The 19,233-nt window shown below is 35.1% G+C and overlaps 1 protein-coding gene across 3 annotated transcripts in view; it reads left to right on the top strand.

Moving 5' to 3' along the window:
• DNAH14 (dynein axonemal heavy chain 14) overlaps positions 1 to 19,233 on the top strand; it is a 433,094-nt gene that overhangs the window by 148,754 nt on the left and 265,107 nt on the right. For all 3 annotated transcript variants that reach the window (XR_008916229.1, XM_056815999.1, XM_056816000.1), the window contains exons 28-30: positions 4,973 to 5,060; positions 7,296 to 7,549; positions 9,918 to 10,149. Coding sequence is in view for 2 of the 3 variants with exons in the window: in XM_056815999.1 (XP_056671977.1) it covers positions 4,973 to 5,060; positions 7,296 to 7,549; positions 9,918 to 10,149 (574 nt within the window). In the remaining variant the exon portion in view is untranslated. The remainder of the gene's footprint in view (positions 1 to 4,972; positions 5,061 to 7,295; positions 7,550 to 9,917; positions 10,150 to 19,233) is intronic.

The following is a 19,233-nucleotide window of genomic DNA, read 5'->3' on the forward strand; positions in this document are numbered from 1 at the left end:
ATACACAGTACTGATTCTAAGACAAAAGAAAAGGATTTTTTAAAAGGTAATGTTACAAAATTATATAGATCAATCATGGCTCGAAGGAAGAGACTTGAGAAAATATTCTCACCCTACCCCTTTGCAGATATAGGAGGTACACAAGTGTGAACTGCACAAATTTACAGTCATTTTTACAACCAATCAGTGTGTTGATTTTTTCTCTCCTAATTTTCTTTTTTTTCTTTTTTATATTTTTAAAAATGTTTTTAGATATGATTGCTCTCTAAGAGGGAAGGAGGAGAAATTCAGGATGAAACTATGATGACAAAACCCCAAAATACATTAATAAAAACATCTTAAATAATAATAATAATATTGCTTGACTTCACTCTTCACAAATTATGCTATAAGCCTTTATCATTTCAAGAATGACTATGAGGGCAGAAATGTCCAGACCAACTCAATGTAGGATTTTTGGTAGCATATTATATTACTTAGAAAAACCCTTAGTATTATGCAAATAATATATTTGAAGATGTTGTATTAACAATTATGACAGTTATCATCATTATCATTACTATGACCATATCATTACCCAAAATATTTTATTTAATTCTTAACCTTATATGCTAGATAAACACTGGGCAAACAATTAAATAGCCAGCTCCTTTTTGATGCTTGAAGAATAAGAGATATAAAATACATAGACTACTATTCAAACAGCATAATTACATTAAATAACTTAAAATGTTATTAATAATATGTATGAGGACTCACTTCAAATAAATAATTGGAATGTAAATATTCTGAGCATCAGATGTATGACCCATCTCATTAAGATCACAGATCCATCAAAATATGTAAGCTAAAATCCATCAAAAGAAGAAAATACTAACATATTAAAGGTCAATGAGAAAGCAATGTTGCTGGAAATTGGTTAGTATGAATAAAAGAAGTTCCAGTTTTTTAGATGAAAAATGACTAAAGTCAAAATCTTCAGGAATTCATTATGAAATATTCTTCTTGATATTTTGTTTACTACATTTCAATATCATTAATTTCCTTTGTAGTCCTAGGTATTTTATTTTGTGCATTTAAAGTCATTATTTGGATTCTTTCTACAACTATCTCCTTCCTTAATTCACATGAAGAGATGGCTCTTTTGGTTGGTTAAGACAAATTCTTTTACATGCATAAATGATCTCATTCCACCTATAGTTCTCCAGGATGTTGCCCCCTCCATCACCTCTACTTGTTCATTTATCTTCTATTTCTTCCTACCTCCTGGCTGTATTCCTATTATCTACAACTTTTCCCATGTCTCCCTTTTTCTCAAAACACCTGCACATGCTCCATCGATCCCTACCAATTATCATCTCATATTTCTGTTCCTTTTATGGTTAAATTCTCTGAAAAGACTATGTACAATTGATACCCTAATTTCCTTCCTTCTGACTCTCTTCTTAATACTCTAAAGTCTGGCTTCTTACCACATCATGTAATGGAAAGTATCTGCCTGAAGTTTTTAGTGATTTCTTAATTGCCCAATATAATGTGTTTTTTTTCATTCCTCATCCTTCTTTACCTCTCTTTAGTCTCTGACATTATCGATTATCCCTTCTCCTTAATCCTCTCTTCTTTCTAGACTACTCAATCCTACTTCTTTTCCTATCTGAATGTTCTTTCTAAGTATCCTTAGCTGGATGCTTGTCCAGGTCAAAATGGGGGTCCAGTAGGACTCTATCCTGAGTCCTCTTCTCTTTTCTTTCTATACTACTTCACTTGGTAATCTCATCAGTTCCCATAGGTTCAATGATCATCTCTGCTAGATTCTCAAATCTACTTTTCTAGCCCCAACCTCTCTCCTAACCTTTAGACTTTCAGTCCCAATAGCCTATTAGCCATCTGAATTATAGGTATCTTAATCTCCACAAAACTGAATTCTATTTCCCCTCCAAAAAAATCACCTTTTCCCAAACTTTGCTTTTTCTTCCAAAGACACCAGCATCCTCCCTTTTTTCAGGCTCACAATCTATGCGTTATCTTTCAGTCTTCACTCTATCACCTCCAGTATCTAAGCTGTTGCCAAATCCTGTCTATTTCACCTTCACAACATATTTTGTGTACCCCTCTGTCTCTTCCAACATTGCCATTACCCTTATATCAGGTCCTGATCACATCATTTCTAGGCTATTTTAAAAGCATTCTGGTTGGTCCCCTAATGAGGAAGATTTCTTCCTTATTCCAGGCAATTGTGGAGTTGATCTTCCTAAAGTGTAAATTTCACCTTGTCACTCCCACCATTCAATATACTTCAGTGGTGCCCCATTACTTCCAGGATCAAATAGAAAATCTTCTGATTAGTGTTCAAAGTTCTTCATAATCCTCCCCTCCTTTCCAGGGGAGGATTACAATTTCTTTATACCCTACCCTTTACTTATAGATTGTGATATCCAAGGATACTGGCCCTCTTACTGGTTCTTGCACATAATTCTCCAGCTTCCAAATCCAGGCATTCTTGTTGACTGTCCTTTATGATTGGAAACCTAGATCCTGCCTCATCTCTTCCTCCTATTATCCCAGGCATCCTTCAAGTCCCAGCCAAAATCCCACCATCTGCAAAAAAAAAAAAAAGCTTTTCCCAATCACACAGTACTAGTGTTTTCCTTCTCTCGATAAGTTCCAATGTTTATTGTACATATATATCCTGTTCGTACCTAGTTATTTTCAAGTTATCTTCCTCGTTAGAGTATGAGCTCCTTAAGAGCATATATTGTCTCTTACTTTTTAACCTCTGAACTTAATGAAATGCCTAGCACAAAGTAAGTGCCTAACTGGGTGGCACAGTGAAAAGAGTGCCAGGTCTGGAGTCAGGAAAACTCATCTTCATGAGTTAAAATCTAGCCTCGAAACTTACTAGCTGTGTGACCCTGGGCAAGTCACTTGATCCTGTTTGCCTCCATTTCCTCATCAATAAAATGAGCTGGAGAGGGATATGGCAAACCACTCCAGTATCTTTGCCAAGAACACTCAAAATGGGATCACAAAGAATGGGGCATGAGTGAAACAGCTGAATGACAATAAGGAGTCAAAAGTGAGGAGTGGAGTATGAGTATTTTAATCTAAGTTTATGAAGGATGGGATTGCCAGAGACAGAAACAAGAAAGTTTAAAAGAGAGGAGTGTTTTTTTTTGGGGGGAGATAAATAATACTTCTTTGCACTTAGCATTCATTTGGAACATTAATTTCTAAATCAGCTGCCACCCCCACCTCTGTTTGTGGATCAAACATGCTTTAGATATGAGTTTTGGAAAACAGATTTCTAGGCATGGAAATCCCACCAACTAAGTGCAGGATGGGTAACTCTTGGGAAGTGCAGGACATGACTGAAAATGACTAAACAACAACAATAAAAACTGATTAGATGACCAGACTGCCAAATTGATCTATGACACAAAAAGGTCGAGAACCCTGTCTCTAGATTCTTAGAGGCAAGGAGGTGGAATAGTGAATAGAGTACTAACCCTATTCGTTAGAAGACCTAAGTTCAAAACTGCCTCAGACCCTTAATAACTGGGTGGCCAAGTTACTTAACCTCTCAGACTCAGTTTTCTCATTTGTAAAATGAGAGTAATAATGGTACCTACCTCACAGGATCATTGTAGTGATCAAAGGAGATAGTAGTTACAAAGTGACTTGTAAACCTTAAGTCACCCTATATAAATGCTAGCTATTTTGTTATATTCTTTTAAGTTGGTAATAGTAAGGTAAAAAAGGGAAGATTTAGAGAAATTTTGATAATATTTTACAACAGACTGAATATATGGCAGGGACAGAGATGAGGAAAAGATTGGCTTATGATGAGGCACTTTATTAGTTTCTAAATCTTTAAGTTATGTGTCTTATAGAAAGTGTCAGTCACAGGTGGATCACTTGCTTTGAGAATGTTCAGCTGCAGTAAGGCTAAAGTTAATTGAGCGTCCACATTAAGCCCAGCACTGATATGGCAAGTTCCTGGGAGTGAGGGGCCACCAGACTACTTAAGGGGAGATCATCAGGACCAGATTAGAAACGGGGCAGATCAACGTTTACCTGTGGATTAGCAATAGGATCTGGTACATGAATAAATGCCACACATTCATCTTGAGTAAGATAGGGACACAGTCTTAAGAAAAATGTACCATTCAGAATTGGAATTAGTAGATAAGGACTCTGCAGGTAATATTTACACATGCCATTTTTTTTTATATCATTAGTCTCTCTCCTGAGCTTCAGTTCTACATTTCTAACTGCATGTTGGCCATTTTTATTTGGATAGCCCATCATGAACTCTAATGAAGCATTCTAAAATCAAATAATCCTCTTTTCCCCCAAACAGTCATCTACTCCAGACTTCTCTATCTCTGAATCACTTCCATTTAGTCAATCATCAGACTCAAAATATTCTAGTCCTATTGTCCTATTAATTCTCCCTCTCACCCCTCATGAAATCACTCACTAACTCCTATTGGTTAATCTTATTTCTTACATATAATTCTTTCTTTTCATACTACCTGCTGCCACCCTACTACAGGCCCCTCACTCCTTAACCCTGGACCACAGCTCCTCACTCACCTGGTCTCATCTTTCTAATCTATTCTGTGGACTACTGCCAAATTAATATTTCTAAAAATGACTTTGTATTCCTCAGTCTTTCCCTCCCTCCTAGCTCTATGCTATCTACATATTTGAGGATCACTTGCTCTCCATAAAACTCACCAGCCTCCATTGGCAAAGAATGTGCCAATCTCAGAGAAGAACATGGAGAACTGAGCATCAGGGTTAAAATAGACCTTTAATAGTTCTTTTTACAATACCAAAATAACATGGAGAAATAAATGATTCTAAGAAAATCACTCACCTTATGGCTTTAGTCACTGAGTTAACAAATAAATTATTGTTATCAACAACATTGCTTGTAAATTCCATATGCAAAATTTTGTAATTGTAGGTTTTTAAACAAAGGAATTGATCAATATAACCGAGAAAATTTTAGCGAATGGGTACAATCTCATCCAGGACAAGTGGTAATTCTTGCGGTAAGTTATTTCTTGTGAAGATAGACTGTAAGCCTGAATAGTTGGTGGAAAAATGGAAGCATTGCCAACAAAAGATATATAAAGATATGCTAAAAAGGGACCATTCATGTTGCCTTTGTAGAATTACTGATGTTTACCTTTTAATGTGAAAGATTTGTTTTTCTAAGACAAATATTCATTGCTTTGTTATTTTTTTTTACAATTTCTTTGGAATTTTTAAAAGTGAAAAGTTACTTCATGATATTTGGCATATTGTTAATGAATTCATCTTTACTCATACCAACAAGTTAATTATTCCAATACATTTTAATTGTGAAAGTTTTGATGAAACTCCAAATAGTGAAAAATCAACTAATATAAATTTTATTTTTAAATATTTTAATTGTTTTTTGTTTTTATGTATTTTGTCTCTGTTTTATATAACCTATAAATTTCCCCTTATGCCTCCTCCTACCTTCCAAACAGCCATCCATTTTTTAGAAAAAATTGAATAAAAGTAGCAGTTGAAAAAGTGGAAAATTGACAAAATCAATCAAAACCCTGAAAAACCCTGAAATTATATGCAGTGTTTCAAACCCCTGGACTTACATCTGCAAAAGAGCAGAAGGAGATATATTCTATACTTATCTAAGATTAGAGGCATGCTTGTTCCATATGATTTTACAATATCCAATTTGGTTTTAGGGGGGATTTTTTCCAATTTTTTAGTTATCAGTATGTAAAATTTTTCTTGACTCTGATTACTCCCCTTTGTATCAGTTCTTAAAAAATTTTCCAAGCTTCTTTATATTCATTATTTCAAATTTTTTATTATCATACTTTCATGTGCCATAATTTCTTAAGTCATTCTCCAATTGATGGGTATCTTTTTTGTTTTCAATTCTTGAATACCCCAATAAGTGCTGCTATAAATAGTATAGGTTGGGGTATGTCCATCACAATTAAATCTCCAAGTCAAAAGGATACAGACATTTAATTCATTTTATATGCATAACTCCAAATTGCTTCACAAAATGGTGTACTAATTCACAGATCCACCAACAATGCATTAATGTGTTCATATTTCTACCATCCTTTCAAAATGACAATTTCTATCTTTTGTCATCTTTGACAATTTGCTAGAGGAAACCTCCGGATTGTTTAGATGTTCATTTCTCTTCATAGTGATTTGGAAATTTCTTTCAAGTTGTTGTTAAGAGTTTGAAGTTTTTCTTTAGAGAATGTTTTTGATCATTTTTTTCTATTGGAGAATGACTTATGATCATATATATTCCTGTAGTTACCCATATATCTTGGATATCAAATCTTTACCAGAAATGTTTGATATAAAGACTTTCCCCCCTATTTATTGCTTTCCTTCTTATTCTAGGTATCTTAGATCTAAGACATTCTATAAACTAATCACATTTGTGTTGATACCTCTCATCTGTATAGCAAGATAATTTGGGTATGGTATTAGATTAATAGAAGAAATCAGCTAATAGAACTAATAAGATATTATATTGTCTTGTGTGGCACAAAGTTCTATAAAAGACTTAGTGGATAGAAGGGCTTAGAGATATCAAGTATCTATTTTTCTTTTTTCACTTCTATATTCTATAGGCATGAATTTCCTAGCCATTGTTTCCTTTGCCTACTCTCTAGTCTGGACCTATCACCTCTCCAATAGTCTAAATGGAGATTTAAAGTTCTGGTGAAAGGGTAGGATAGTGGCAGAGGTGAGATGATTAGATATGAAATGAGTATAATATAATATTTCTATGTGGGAGCAGATTGCTCAAGAGGACCCAGAAGGAGGAAGAACATTGAACAATTTCCTGAATAATACTAATGTTTGCACTTTAAATCCTCAAAGTTCTTATTTAAGTAAAACATCTTCCTTGACCATTTCCCTTAATAGGTTAAACTAGTATTCACTAACCTTTAATCCCTATTTTGCAACTTAAGACTTTGAAACAAAAATGTGTATTTATAATGTGCAAACATATTTTCATTAATTTATCACTTGAATTAAGATAGAAAGTTTTACCCATACAACAAGTTACCTTTTGGAACAGAAATATAAGTATTAAGCATAATTCACTAATGAGCTAATTGTTCTTGAGAATTGATTTTAGTTAGCTGTCTGCACAGACTTAATTTAATTTAAAAGCCTACATTTTTTCTTTAAAATGAAATTTGTGGTTGAAGAAAGTTAAAATTAAAGATAATCAAATTCTTGTGTCCTCTTTTCAGAGCCAAATAATGTTTTATAACGACTGTAGAGACAGTTTTAACAGTTCTGAGCCAGCTGTGCAATTGAAAATTGTCTATGAGAATCTCCTAACTATCCTAGACCGGGTTGCAGAACTAGTGATTTCTGACACTCTTCATTTTCGAAAAAAAATCGTCCTAGAAGCATTGCTTACCCGTTATGTTTACTGCAGGGATATATTGAGAGAAATAATACACAATCATATCCTTAAAGAAGATAACTTTGAATGGACAAGGTATGTACTCCTAAATTTTATTAAGTAAGAAGAATCTTCCAAAAACATCTCTCTCTGAGCATATTGAGTCGCTCAAAATTTAGAAAATTCAAGCTGAATTCTCAAATATGTTTTTGTAAAAAGTGGTGATCTTTGACTAGTTAAAATGCCATATAAATGTTGGCCATTGTTTTTCTTTTCATCTTTTCTACTCTTCTTTAATATTTGTGCCTTCTCATTTATCTTGTCTATCTTATTTATGCATCATTATTTGCTTCTTGACTCCCCCATTAGACTTATATCCTGGTGAATAGGGACTGTTTTATGTAGCTCTTTGTATCCTCAGTGCTTAGCAAAGTGCCTGGCATGTAGCAGGCACTTAATAAATACTCATTGGTCCACTTCCTCACTACATCCCTTTTTCTATCATCCATTTCACCCTAATTGCCCTCCTTTTCTCTCTTGGCCTCATAATTTTTTTGTTGTAGAGAATATTTAAAACCTCTGTATGGATAGAGTACTGGACTTGGAGTCATGAAGGCTTGAAGTTGGGTAACCCAGGGAAAGTCACTTATCCGCTATCTGCCTCAGTTTCCTCGTCTGTAAAATGGGAATATTAATAATAATATCACCTACCTCACGTGATTGTTGTGAAGATCAAATCAGTTAACACAAGTAAAGTGCTTTGTGAACTTCAAAGTGAGATACACATGTTAGTTTATTATTATTATTATGCTTTCCCCCCCTGATTTGCTGCTAATTCCAATAATAACTCTTGTGGAGAGCAGTGCTTATAACTTCAGTCTGCTCTCTAAATTATGAATCTCTTCACCATATTTCTAGATAAGTATTAGAGTAAATGGGAATAGAACCAACTATACACAAGTGTATATATACCATCTATAAAGCCCTTAGAGCAATTGTGAAGTATCAAACTTTCAAAGACATTTTATGTCTTTGGTTTTCTGACTTCATAGGGGAAAAAACCCTCCCTCCAAAATCTTGTTTCTTTAACTTCCAAGAAAAGCTAAGATAAAACATGATTGAAGTCTAATATGTCATTAAATATAGTTTAATTTTTTGATGTGACATTTATTAAATTGAAGCTAACTAGAAGGAAGAAATTAATTCTCCATCTAATTAGCCCATCTAATCTTCATCTAAATAGCCCAGAGAAGTGGTGTCATTCCCACAGGCACACAGTAAGAGTCGTAATTCAAGCCTTAGTCCTCCAGCTATGAAACTAGCACTCTCTTCATTGTGCCAAGAAGCATAGAATTGAAAGACTGAATGACTGAGTCTTTAGATATGTAATTAAATGTTTGGGGCAAATAAGATCTAAGCCATTTTCAAAAATGAATTTTAAAAAAGATGAAAGTAACCATTTTTAGTTGCTTAATCATTTTTCAGTCATGTCTGATTCTCCATGATTCCATTTGAGGTTTTCTTGGCAAAAATATTAGAGTTGTTGGCCATTTCCTTCTCAAACTCATTTTATAAACTAGGAAACTGAGGCAACCAAGGTTAAATGAATTTCCCAGGGTCACACAGCTGGAAAGTGTCTGTGTCAGGATTTAAACTTATATCTTCCTGACTCTAAGTCAAGTACACTATCCAGTGCACCTTCTATCTGTCCCTAAGTAACTATTAATTAACTTAAAATTTTCCTTTTTTTGAGCAGAACCAAGAGATTATTGTACAAAGAAAGTGAAACATTATGGAACTATCCAATATAATGGACTTTACTACTAGTAGCAATGCAATAATCCAAGACATTCCTGAAGTACTTATGAGAAAGAATGCTATCCATGTTGAGAGAAAGAACTGTGGAGTAGAAACACAAAAGAAAAACATATGACTTATCACTTGTATATATGGGTATACAAATTAGGGTTTGGGCTTTAAAAGATCACTCTATAGCAAAAATGAATAATATGGAAATAAATATCATGTGATAACTTAATATGTACAACTGAGTAGAATTGCTTGTCAGCTCTGGGAGCAGAGAGGGAAGGGGAGAAAAAAAGAAAATGAATCATGGAAACAAGGGGAAAAATTAAATAAGTAAATAATAATTAAAAAGTAAAATAAAATATCATTTCTTCCTTTCTAATTGTATATCATCTCCTGTGAATTACTGAGCATCTCCTCTACTAATTTTCTTCTGATGTCACATCTGGGAGCATATTTATCCCAACAGCTTAAAGCCCTCTTCATTAAACCTATAAGTTTTCTTACTATTACAAATAAGTTCCTTGAACACAATTGGTGTTTAATTTTTGCTTTTGTGTCCCAGTGCCTTGCATAGCACCTGGCATTTAGTAGGTGCTTAATAAATGCTTGATGGCTGAGTAATACTTTTTGAGCATTTTTTAAAATTTATTTTTAGGCAACTGCGTTATAAATGGGATGAAAAAGAGAAGACGTGTTTTGTAGTTCAAGGAAAGGCAGTCTTTACTTATGGCTTTGAATATTTGGGCTGTACCACCAGACTTGTTATTACACCTCTCACAGATAGATGCAGATTAACCCTTACTGGTGCACTCCACTTGAATCTTGGAGGCTGCCCTGCTGGCCCAGCAGGCACAGGAAAAACAGAGACTGTCAAAGACCTGGCAAAAGTAAGTACCTTTCTACAAAAAGAAGAAATGAAATATGCCTTTATTTCTTATGCCAATTCTGATAAATTCTTGAATTTATATTACATTTACACCCAAGGTATTACTTATCTATAACAAATAGCCATCATTCATGTATTTATTATATACCTAGAATGTAAAATAGATTTAAATCTTTCAGATTTGAAGTACAAACTAAAAGTAGGAAAAATGGCTTATGTTTCTCAGTTTTAATCAAGCTGGAAGACAAAACATGCAGCCAGAACATAATTGCAGCCAGCACATGAAGAGAAGAAAAATGTCACATTAGAGGTTAAGTAGCAAGGTGGCACATGGACAGCTAGGTGGCACAAGGGATGGTGTCCTTGGCCAGGAGTCATCTTCCTGGCCTCAGAAGCTTATTAGAGGGATGACCTGGGGCAAGTCATTTATCCTTGTTTGTCAAAGGAAAAATGGAAATTTGCCACATTGAAAAAATGGAAAGGCTTCATGAAAGGAAAGAGATTTGTATTCATGTTTAGGACTGGTAGAATTTTTAGACTAGTGACTACAGTGAGGCTATAATAAGGTAAAAGTGATAGAATGCTGGGCTGGAGTACAGAAGACCAGAGTTCAAATTCAAACTCAGTTCCTTACTTAGTTGTGTGACCTTGGGCAAATCCCTTAAACTCTGCCTACCACTGTGTCCTCAACTGTAGACAACAGCATGTACCTCCTAATATTGGGGCAAGGATCAAGAGGAGATAATATTTATTAAGTGCTTCACACATAGTAGCCACTGAATAAATGTTTGTTCACTCCTCCACACCAAGGGTAAGGCTAATAGTATAAACAAAGATGAGGAAATGTTGACAAAAAAATACACAAGGTGCACGTTTTCATAAATTTAGCAAAGAGGCTGGCTAGGAGAGAGTGCAGTGTTCATGTTGGCAAATAGTGAGTGATAAATTTAAGGAGATAAAATGGGAACCAACAGTAAGACATCTTGAATATCAGTTTGGACTGTAGGTAATGGAAACCAGTAAAGGTTTTTGAGCAAAGGCAGTTGCATTTCAAATATTTGTTTTTTTCCTGAAAATGTGGATCATGTATTTAAAAGGGGATAAACTAAATGTTGGGTCACCTCTTAGGGGGCTCTTACAGAAATACAAGCATTAAAACTGGCATTGTAGAATCATTATAAGTCTTAAAAGAGACTTTTAGGGAAGACCAAATCCAACCCTTTTGTTTGCAAATGAGGGCATTGAGGCCAGGTAGCTGATGTATCTTGTCATACATGGGATATACCAGAACTAAACCCTAACTTAAATCTAGGTTGTCTGAATCCACATATAATATTTTTGTGTAATGGCAGTAGAGGAGCAAAGAGCAAAAAATTGAGAGAGAAGTTTCTAAGGAAGAATTGCTAAGATTTGATGACAGATTGAATTTAGATGGAAGAAAGAGAGATGCAATGTCAGGAAATGGTAGCTGCATGAACAAAAATGGGGAACTTAGGAAAGAGTAACTGGTTTAGAGTGAAGATGAGCACATAATCTCAAGTGATGGTAAAATATCCAAGTGGATATAGTTATTAAGAAGCTAGAGATTGTAAGAATCTTAGGAAGGACCTCTAAAGGTCATCTAGTCTAATCCCTATCTGAAATATGAGCCCCGAAACAATATCTCTGACAGACCTCCACTTAGAAATGGAATTCATTTCATTTTCGGATAACTCCAAAAGCTAGGAATTTAATCCTCATATTGGGCCTTAGGGAATGGTGACAGGAGTTCTAAAATTCAGCAAAAAATAGATTCATTTGGAAATATAGGGCAATCTCCATTAGAGCTAAAGACTTTTTAAAAAGCAGATATAATGAAAAAGAAATAACAGTATAGAAGAATTTGTTTGGGTTTGTTGAAGAAAAAGTCAGTCAGTGATTTTTAACAATATAATGGAAAAAAGAGGAAGTTTTGTCATTTCTGAGGTTATCGTAGCCCCTTGCTGGGAAACTAGGAGCCTTAATTGGTTTCCAGAGTCTAAAGTTGCCAAAATAACCTATAATCTCAATAAGTTCATTGGGAGACTCTTCAAAATTGATCAGGGACTTTCCTGATCACTGTACTCTCCCCCTTGAATAGCCAAGATAGCTTCACTGTTGCCTACTGAGTTCCTCTTCAAACTTAGTTCTAGCAAAGATGTTTATTTTGACAAACTAAATTTTCACATGCTGATTTTTGTCATGGTCCCTTTACATAGGTTTGCATTTATATAATTATGAACCCAAAGAAGGTATTCACATTTGACCAGGCAAAATACTTCTAGTAGGTATGGATACATGAATACACATGTAATGAACATAACCATAAGCATCATCTAAAAGGGCACATGTAGGCATGTATTAATTGTAGATAGTAAAAAAAAGTACATTTTATGCATAGATGTACCAAGCTCTCACAGTCATAAATATACATTCAATTTTTTAAACCTCATTAATTTCCATGACATCACTTTTGTGACATGTGGAACACATGTGCAAATATAAACAAGTGTACTGATATATATATATATATGATATAAACACATCAAGATAGATAGATAGATAGATAGATAGATAGATAGATAGATAGATAGATAGACAGATATTCCAAATTATTCTTCTGTTGCTTTTAGGTAACTAGGTTGGGAAAGGAATTGTCATGAGATTTAGCCATTTTAAGAAACAGAAGCAATAAGAATATTTGTGATTTAGAATACATCTCCCAGAGGAGATAGTCTAGTTTTTTTTTCCCATTTGAATTAGTTTATTTGGTCAATTTAGAACATTATTCCTTGGTTACAATAATCACATTGTTTCCCTCCCTCCCCTCCACTCACCCTTCTCACAGAAAACAGGCAATTTCATTGGGTATTACTTGTGTCCTTGATCAGAACCTATTTCCATGTTGTTGTTTGCACTAGGATATTCATTTAGAGTCTACATCCTCAACCATATCCCTTCGACCCATGTATTCAAGCAGTTGTTTTTCTTTGGTGTTTTTACTTTCCTCTGGATGTTGATAGTGGTTTTTCTTGTAGATTCCTCCAGGTTGTTCAGAGTCATTGCATTGCCACTAATGGAGAAGTCCATTACATTAGATTATACCACAGTGTATCAGTCTCTGTGTACAATGTTCTCCTGGCTCTGCTACTTTTACTCTGCATTACTTCCTGGAGGTTGTTCCAGTCTCCATGGAATGCCTCCAGTTCATTATTCCTTTGAGCACAATAGCATTCCATCACCAACATATACCACAATTTGTTCAGCCATTCCCCAATGGAAGGGTATCCCTTCATTTTCCAATTTTTTTGCCACCATAAAGAGCGCAGCTATGAATATTTTTGTACATTTCTTTTTCCTTATTATCTCTTTGGGCTACAAACCCAGCAGTGCTATGACTAGATCAAAGTGCAAACAGTCTTTTATCGCCCTTTGAGAATAGTTCCAAATTGCCCTCCAGAATGGTTAAATCAATTCACAACTCTACCAGCAATGCATTAATGTCCCAACTTTGCCACATCCCCTCCAGCATTCATCACTTTCCATAGCTGTCATGTTAGCCAATCTGCTAGGTGTGAGGTAATACCTCAGAGTTGTTTTGATTTGCATCTCTCTGATTATAAGAGATTCAGAACTGTGCTTATTAATAGTTTTGATTTCTTTAACTGAAAATTGCCTATTCATGTCCCTTGCCCATTTATCAATTGGAGAAAGGCTTGATTTTTGTACAACTGGTTTAGCTCTGTATAAATTTGAGTAATTAGACCTTTGTCAGAAGTTCTTGTAATGAAGATTGTTTCCCAATTTGTTGCTTCCCTTCTAATTTTGGATGCATTAGTTTTGTTTATACAAAACCTTTTTAATTTGATGTAATCAAAGTTATTTATTTTATATTTTGTGATTTTTTTCAAGCTCTTGCTTGTTTTTAAAGTCTTTCCTTTCCCAAAGATCTGACAAGTATACTATTCTATATACACCTAATGTAAAGATTAAAATTTAGGGGAGATGGGGAGACTGAGGCATCTGAGGCAGGTAGAAATTAGTTTCTCTCTGCAAGGAGTATTATATTTTTTAGAGGTTTATTAAAGTTAAGGATTAAAAGAAAATACAGGATAAGAAAAAACACGTGTCTAGGCCAGAGGCCTAGACCTCACCTACATTATGGAAAGAGCCGTGTCTGCTCCAAAACGGAAGTCCAAAAAGAGCCAAGAGCCCTTCAAAAGCCTTTGAATCAACTTAAATACCTTCTCGATCTCGGCCCAGGTGAGATTACAAGGCATTCTGGGGAAGTGGAGCAAAGGCTCATGGGGATTGTAGTCCTGTATTCGAGTCTATTTTTTACACTAATTTGCTTATAGTTTTCTTCTTTATATTCATATCATTCAACCATTCTGAGTTTACCTTGTTGTAGGGTGTGAGATGCTGATCTAAACCTAATCTCTCCCATACTGTCTTCCAATTTTCCCAGCAGTTTTTATCAAATAGTGGGTTTTGGTCCCACAAACTAGGGTCTTTGGGCTTATCATAGACTGTCTTGCTGAGGTCATTTACCCCAAGTCTATTCCACTGATCCTCCTTTCTCTCTCTCTTTTTTTTAATTTTATAGTATTTTATTTGGTCATTTCCATGCATTATTCATTAAAGACAAAGATCATTTTCTTTTCCTCCCCCTCACCCCCCGTAGCCGACGCATGATTCCACTGGGTATCACATGTGTTCTTGATTCGAACCCATTGCCATGTTGTTAATATTTGCATTAGTGTTCATTTAGAGTCTCTCCTCTGCCATGTCCCCTCAACCGCTGTAGTCAGGCAGTTGCTTTTCCTCGGTGTTTCTACTCCCACAGTTTGTCCTCTGCTTATGGATAGTGTTTTGTTCTCCTAGATCCCTGCAGATTGTGCAGGGACATTACACCGCCACTAATGGAGAAGTCCATTACGTTCGATTATACCACAGTGTGTTTGTCTCTGTGTACAATGTTCTCCTGGTTCTGCTCCTCTCGCTCTGCATCACTTCCTGGAGGTCGTTCCAGTCTCCATGGAATTCCTCCACTTTATTATTCCTTTTTGCACAATAATATTCCATCACCAACATATACCACAATTTGTTCAGCCATTCCCCAATTGATGGGCATCCCCTCGTTTTCCAATTTTTGGCTACCACAAAGAGCACAGCTATGAATATTTTTGTACAAGTCTTTTTGTCCATTATCTCTTTGGGGTACAGACCCAGCAGTGCTATGGCTGGATCAAAGTGCAAACAGTCTTTTATCGTCCTTTGTGCATAGTTCCAAATTGCCCTCCAGAATAGTTGGATCAGTTCACAACTCCACCAGCAATGAATTAATGTCCCAACTTTGCCACAGCCCCTCCAGCATTCATTACTTTCCATAGCTGTCATGTTAGCCAATCTGCTAGGTGTGAGGTGATACCTCAGAGTTGTTTTGATTTGCATCTCTCTGATTATAAGAGATTTAGAACACTTCTTCATGTGCTTATTAATAGTTTTGATTTCTTTATCTGAAAACTGCCTATCCATGTCCCTTGCCCATTTATCAATTGGGGAATGGCTTGATTTTTTATACAATTGATTTAGCTCTTTATAAATTTGAGTAATTAAACCTTTGTCAGAGGTTTTTATGAAGATTTTTTCCCAATTTGTTGCTTTCCTTCTGATTTTAGTTACATTGGTTTTGTTTGTACAAAAGCTTTTTAATTTGATGTAGTCGAAATTATTTATTTTACATTTTGTAATTCTTTCTATGTCTTGCTTGGTTTTAAAGTCTTTCCCCTCCCAAAGATCTGACATGTATACTATTCTATGTTTACCCAATTTACGTATGGTTTCCTTCTTTATGTTTAAGTCTTTCACCCATTTTTAATTTATCTTGGTGTAGGGTGTGAGGTGTTGATCAATTCCTAATCTCTCCCACACTGTCCTCCAATTTTCCCAGCAGTTTTTATCGAATAGTGGATTTTTGTCCCAAAACCTGGGATCTTTGGGTTTATCGTATACTGTCTTGCTGAGGTCGCTTTCCCCCAGTCTATTCCACTGATCCTCCTTTCTGTCTCTTAGCCAGTACCAAATTGTTTTTATGACTGCTGTTTTGTAATATAGTTTGAGGTCTGGGACTGCAAAGCCCCCCTCATTTGTGTTTTTTTTTTCATTATTTCCCTGGATATCCTTAATCTTTTGTTATTCCAAATGAACTTTGTTATGTTTTTTTCTAAATCAGTAAAGAAATTTTTTGGGAGTTCCATGGGTATGGCACTAAATAGATAAATAGGGTTGGGTAGGATGGTCATTTTTATTATATTGGCACGTCCTATCCATGAGCAGTTAATGTTTTTCCAATTGCTCAAGTCTAGTTTTAGTTGTGTGGTGAGTGTTTTGTAGTTATTTTCATATAGTTCCTGTGTTTGTCTCGGGAGATAGATTCCTAGGTATTTTATTTTGTCTAAGGTGATTTTGAATGGGATTTCTCTTTCTAGTTTTTGCTGCTGAGCTGTGTTGGAGATATATAGAAAAGCTGATGGCTTATGTGGGTTTATTTTGTATCCTGCAACTTTGCTAAAGTTGTTGATTATTTCAATTAGCTTTTTGGTTGAATCTCTAGGATTCTTTAAGTAGACCATCATGTCATCTGCAAAGAGTGATAACGTGGTCTCCTCCTTGCCTATTTTGATGCCTTCAATTTCTTTTTCTTCTCTAATTGCTACTGCTAGTGTTTCTAGTACAATGTCAAATAATAGAGGTGATAATGGTCATCCTTGTTTCACTCCTGATCTTAATGGGAATGGATTTAGTTTATCCCTATTGCAGATTATATTAGCTGATGGTTTTAGATATATACTGTTTATTATTTTTAGGAATAACCCTTCTATTCCTATGCATTCTAGTGTTTTTAATAGGAATGGGTATTGTATTTTATTAAAGGCTTTTTCTGCGTCTATTGAGATAATCATGTGGTTCTTGTTGGTTTGCTTGTTGATGTGGTCAATTATGTGGATGGTTTTCCTAATATTGAACCAGCCCTGCATCCCTGGTATAAATCCTGCTTGATCATGGTGGATGACCCTTCTGATCACTTGCTGGAGTCTTTTTGCCAGTATCCTATTTAAGATTTTTGCATCTATATTCATTAGGGATATTGGTCTATAGTTTTCTTTCTCTGTTTTTGACCTGTCTGGTTTTGGAATCAGTACCATGTTTGTGTCATAAAAGGAGTTTGGTAGAACTCCCTCTTTGCTTATTATGTCAAATAGTTTGTATAGTATTAGGGTTAGCTCTTCTTTGAATGTTTGATAGAATTCACTGGTGAATCCATCAGGCCCTGGGGATTTTTTCTTAGGAAGTTCTTTGATGGCCTGTTGGATTTCTTTTTCTGATATGGGATTATTTAAGAAATCTATTTCTTCTTCTGTTAGTCTAGGCAGTTTGTATTTTTGTATATATTCATCCATTTCACTTAAATTGGTATATTTATTGCCATATAATTGGGCAAAGTAATTTTTAATGATTGCCTTAATTTTCTCTTCATCAGAGGTGATGTCCCCCTTTTCATCTTTGATGCTATTAATTTGCTTTTCTTCCTTCTTTTTTTAATTAGATTGACCAGTACTTTGTCTATTTTGTTTGTTTTTTCAAAGTACCAGCTTCTTGTCTTATTTATTAAATCAATAGTTCTATCACTTTCAATTTTATTAACTTCTCCCTTAATTTTTAGGATTTCTAGTTTGGTTTTCTGCTGGGGGGTTTTAATTTGGTCACTTTTGAGTTTTTGTATTTGCATTTCCAATTGATTGATCTCTGCTCTCCCTAGTTTGTTAATATATGCACTCAGGGATATGAATTTACCTCTGATTACCGCTTTGGCTGCATCCCAAAAGGTTTGAAAGGATGTCTCGCCGTTGTCATTTTCCTCGATGAAATTATTAATTGTTTCTATGATTTCTTCTTTAAACGGTTTTGGAGTATCATATTGTTTAATTTCCAATTGGTTTTAGATTTGGTTTTCCATGTACCATTACTAATCATTATTTTTATTGCCTTGTGATCTGAAAAGGCTGCATTTATTATTTCTGCTTTTCTGCATTTGTGTGCCATGTTTCTGTAACCTAATGTATGGTCAATCTTTGTGAATGGGCCATATGGTGCTGAGAAGAAGGTGTATTCATTTTTATCCCTATTTATTTTTCTCCATATGTCTATTAATTCTAATTTTTCTAAGATTTCATTTGCTTCTTTTACCTCTTTCTTATTTATTTTTTTTATTTGATTTATCTAAATTTGATAATGGTTGGTTCAAGTCTCCCACTAATATGGTTTTACTGTCTATTTCTTCCTTCAATTCTCCTAGTTTCTCCATTAGAAATTTGGGTGCTATATTATTTGGTGCATACATGTTGATTAGTGATATTTCCTCATTATCTAAAGTCCCTTTTAACAAAATATAATTACCTTCCCTATCTCTTTTGATCAGGTCTATTTTTGCTTTGGCTTTATCAGATATCATGATTGCCACTCCTGCCTTCTTTCTGTCAGTTGAGGCCCAGAAGGTCTTACTCCATCCTTTAATTCTGACATTGTGGGTGTCTACCCACCTCATGTGTCTTTCTTGGAGACAACATATGGTAGGGTTTGGGATTCTAATCCATTCTGCTATTCGTCTACTTTTTATGGGTGAGTTCATCCCATTCATATTCAATGTTATGACTGTCACTTGTGGACTCCCTGGCATTTTGATATCCTTCCCTAATTCTAACCTTTCTTCTTCAGCTCTACCTTTTAGTCCAGTGATTTACTTTAAATCAGTCCCCCTTGTATTTCCCTTTCTACCCCCCTCCCTTCTTATTCCCTCCCTTATTTTCCCCTGTAGTCTTTTTAAAATTTCCCGCCCACCCTCTCCCTCCCTTGTACTGCTTCCCTCCCCACCAGTCTGTTTTTTACCCTTCTACTCCCCTATAGGGCGCAAATCTATTCACTTCCCCAATGGATTGGATTGTTCTTCCCTCTTTGGGTCAGTTTCAAAGTACGTAAGAGTTGAGTATTTCCTATCTCCAACCTC

Source organism: Monodelphis domestica, chromosome 2, assembly GCF_027887165.1.
Source record: "Monodelphis domestica isolate mMonDom1 chromosome 2, mMonDom1.pri, whole genome shotgun sequence".
Taxonomy (NCBI): domain Eukaryota; kingdom Metazoa; phylum Chordata; class Mammalia; order Didelphimorphia; family Didelphidae; genus Monodelphis; species Monodelphis domestica.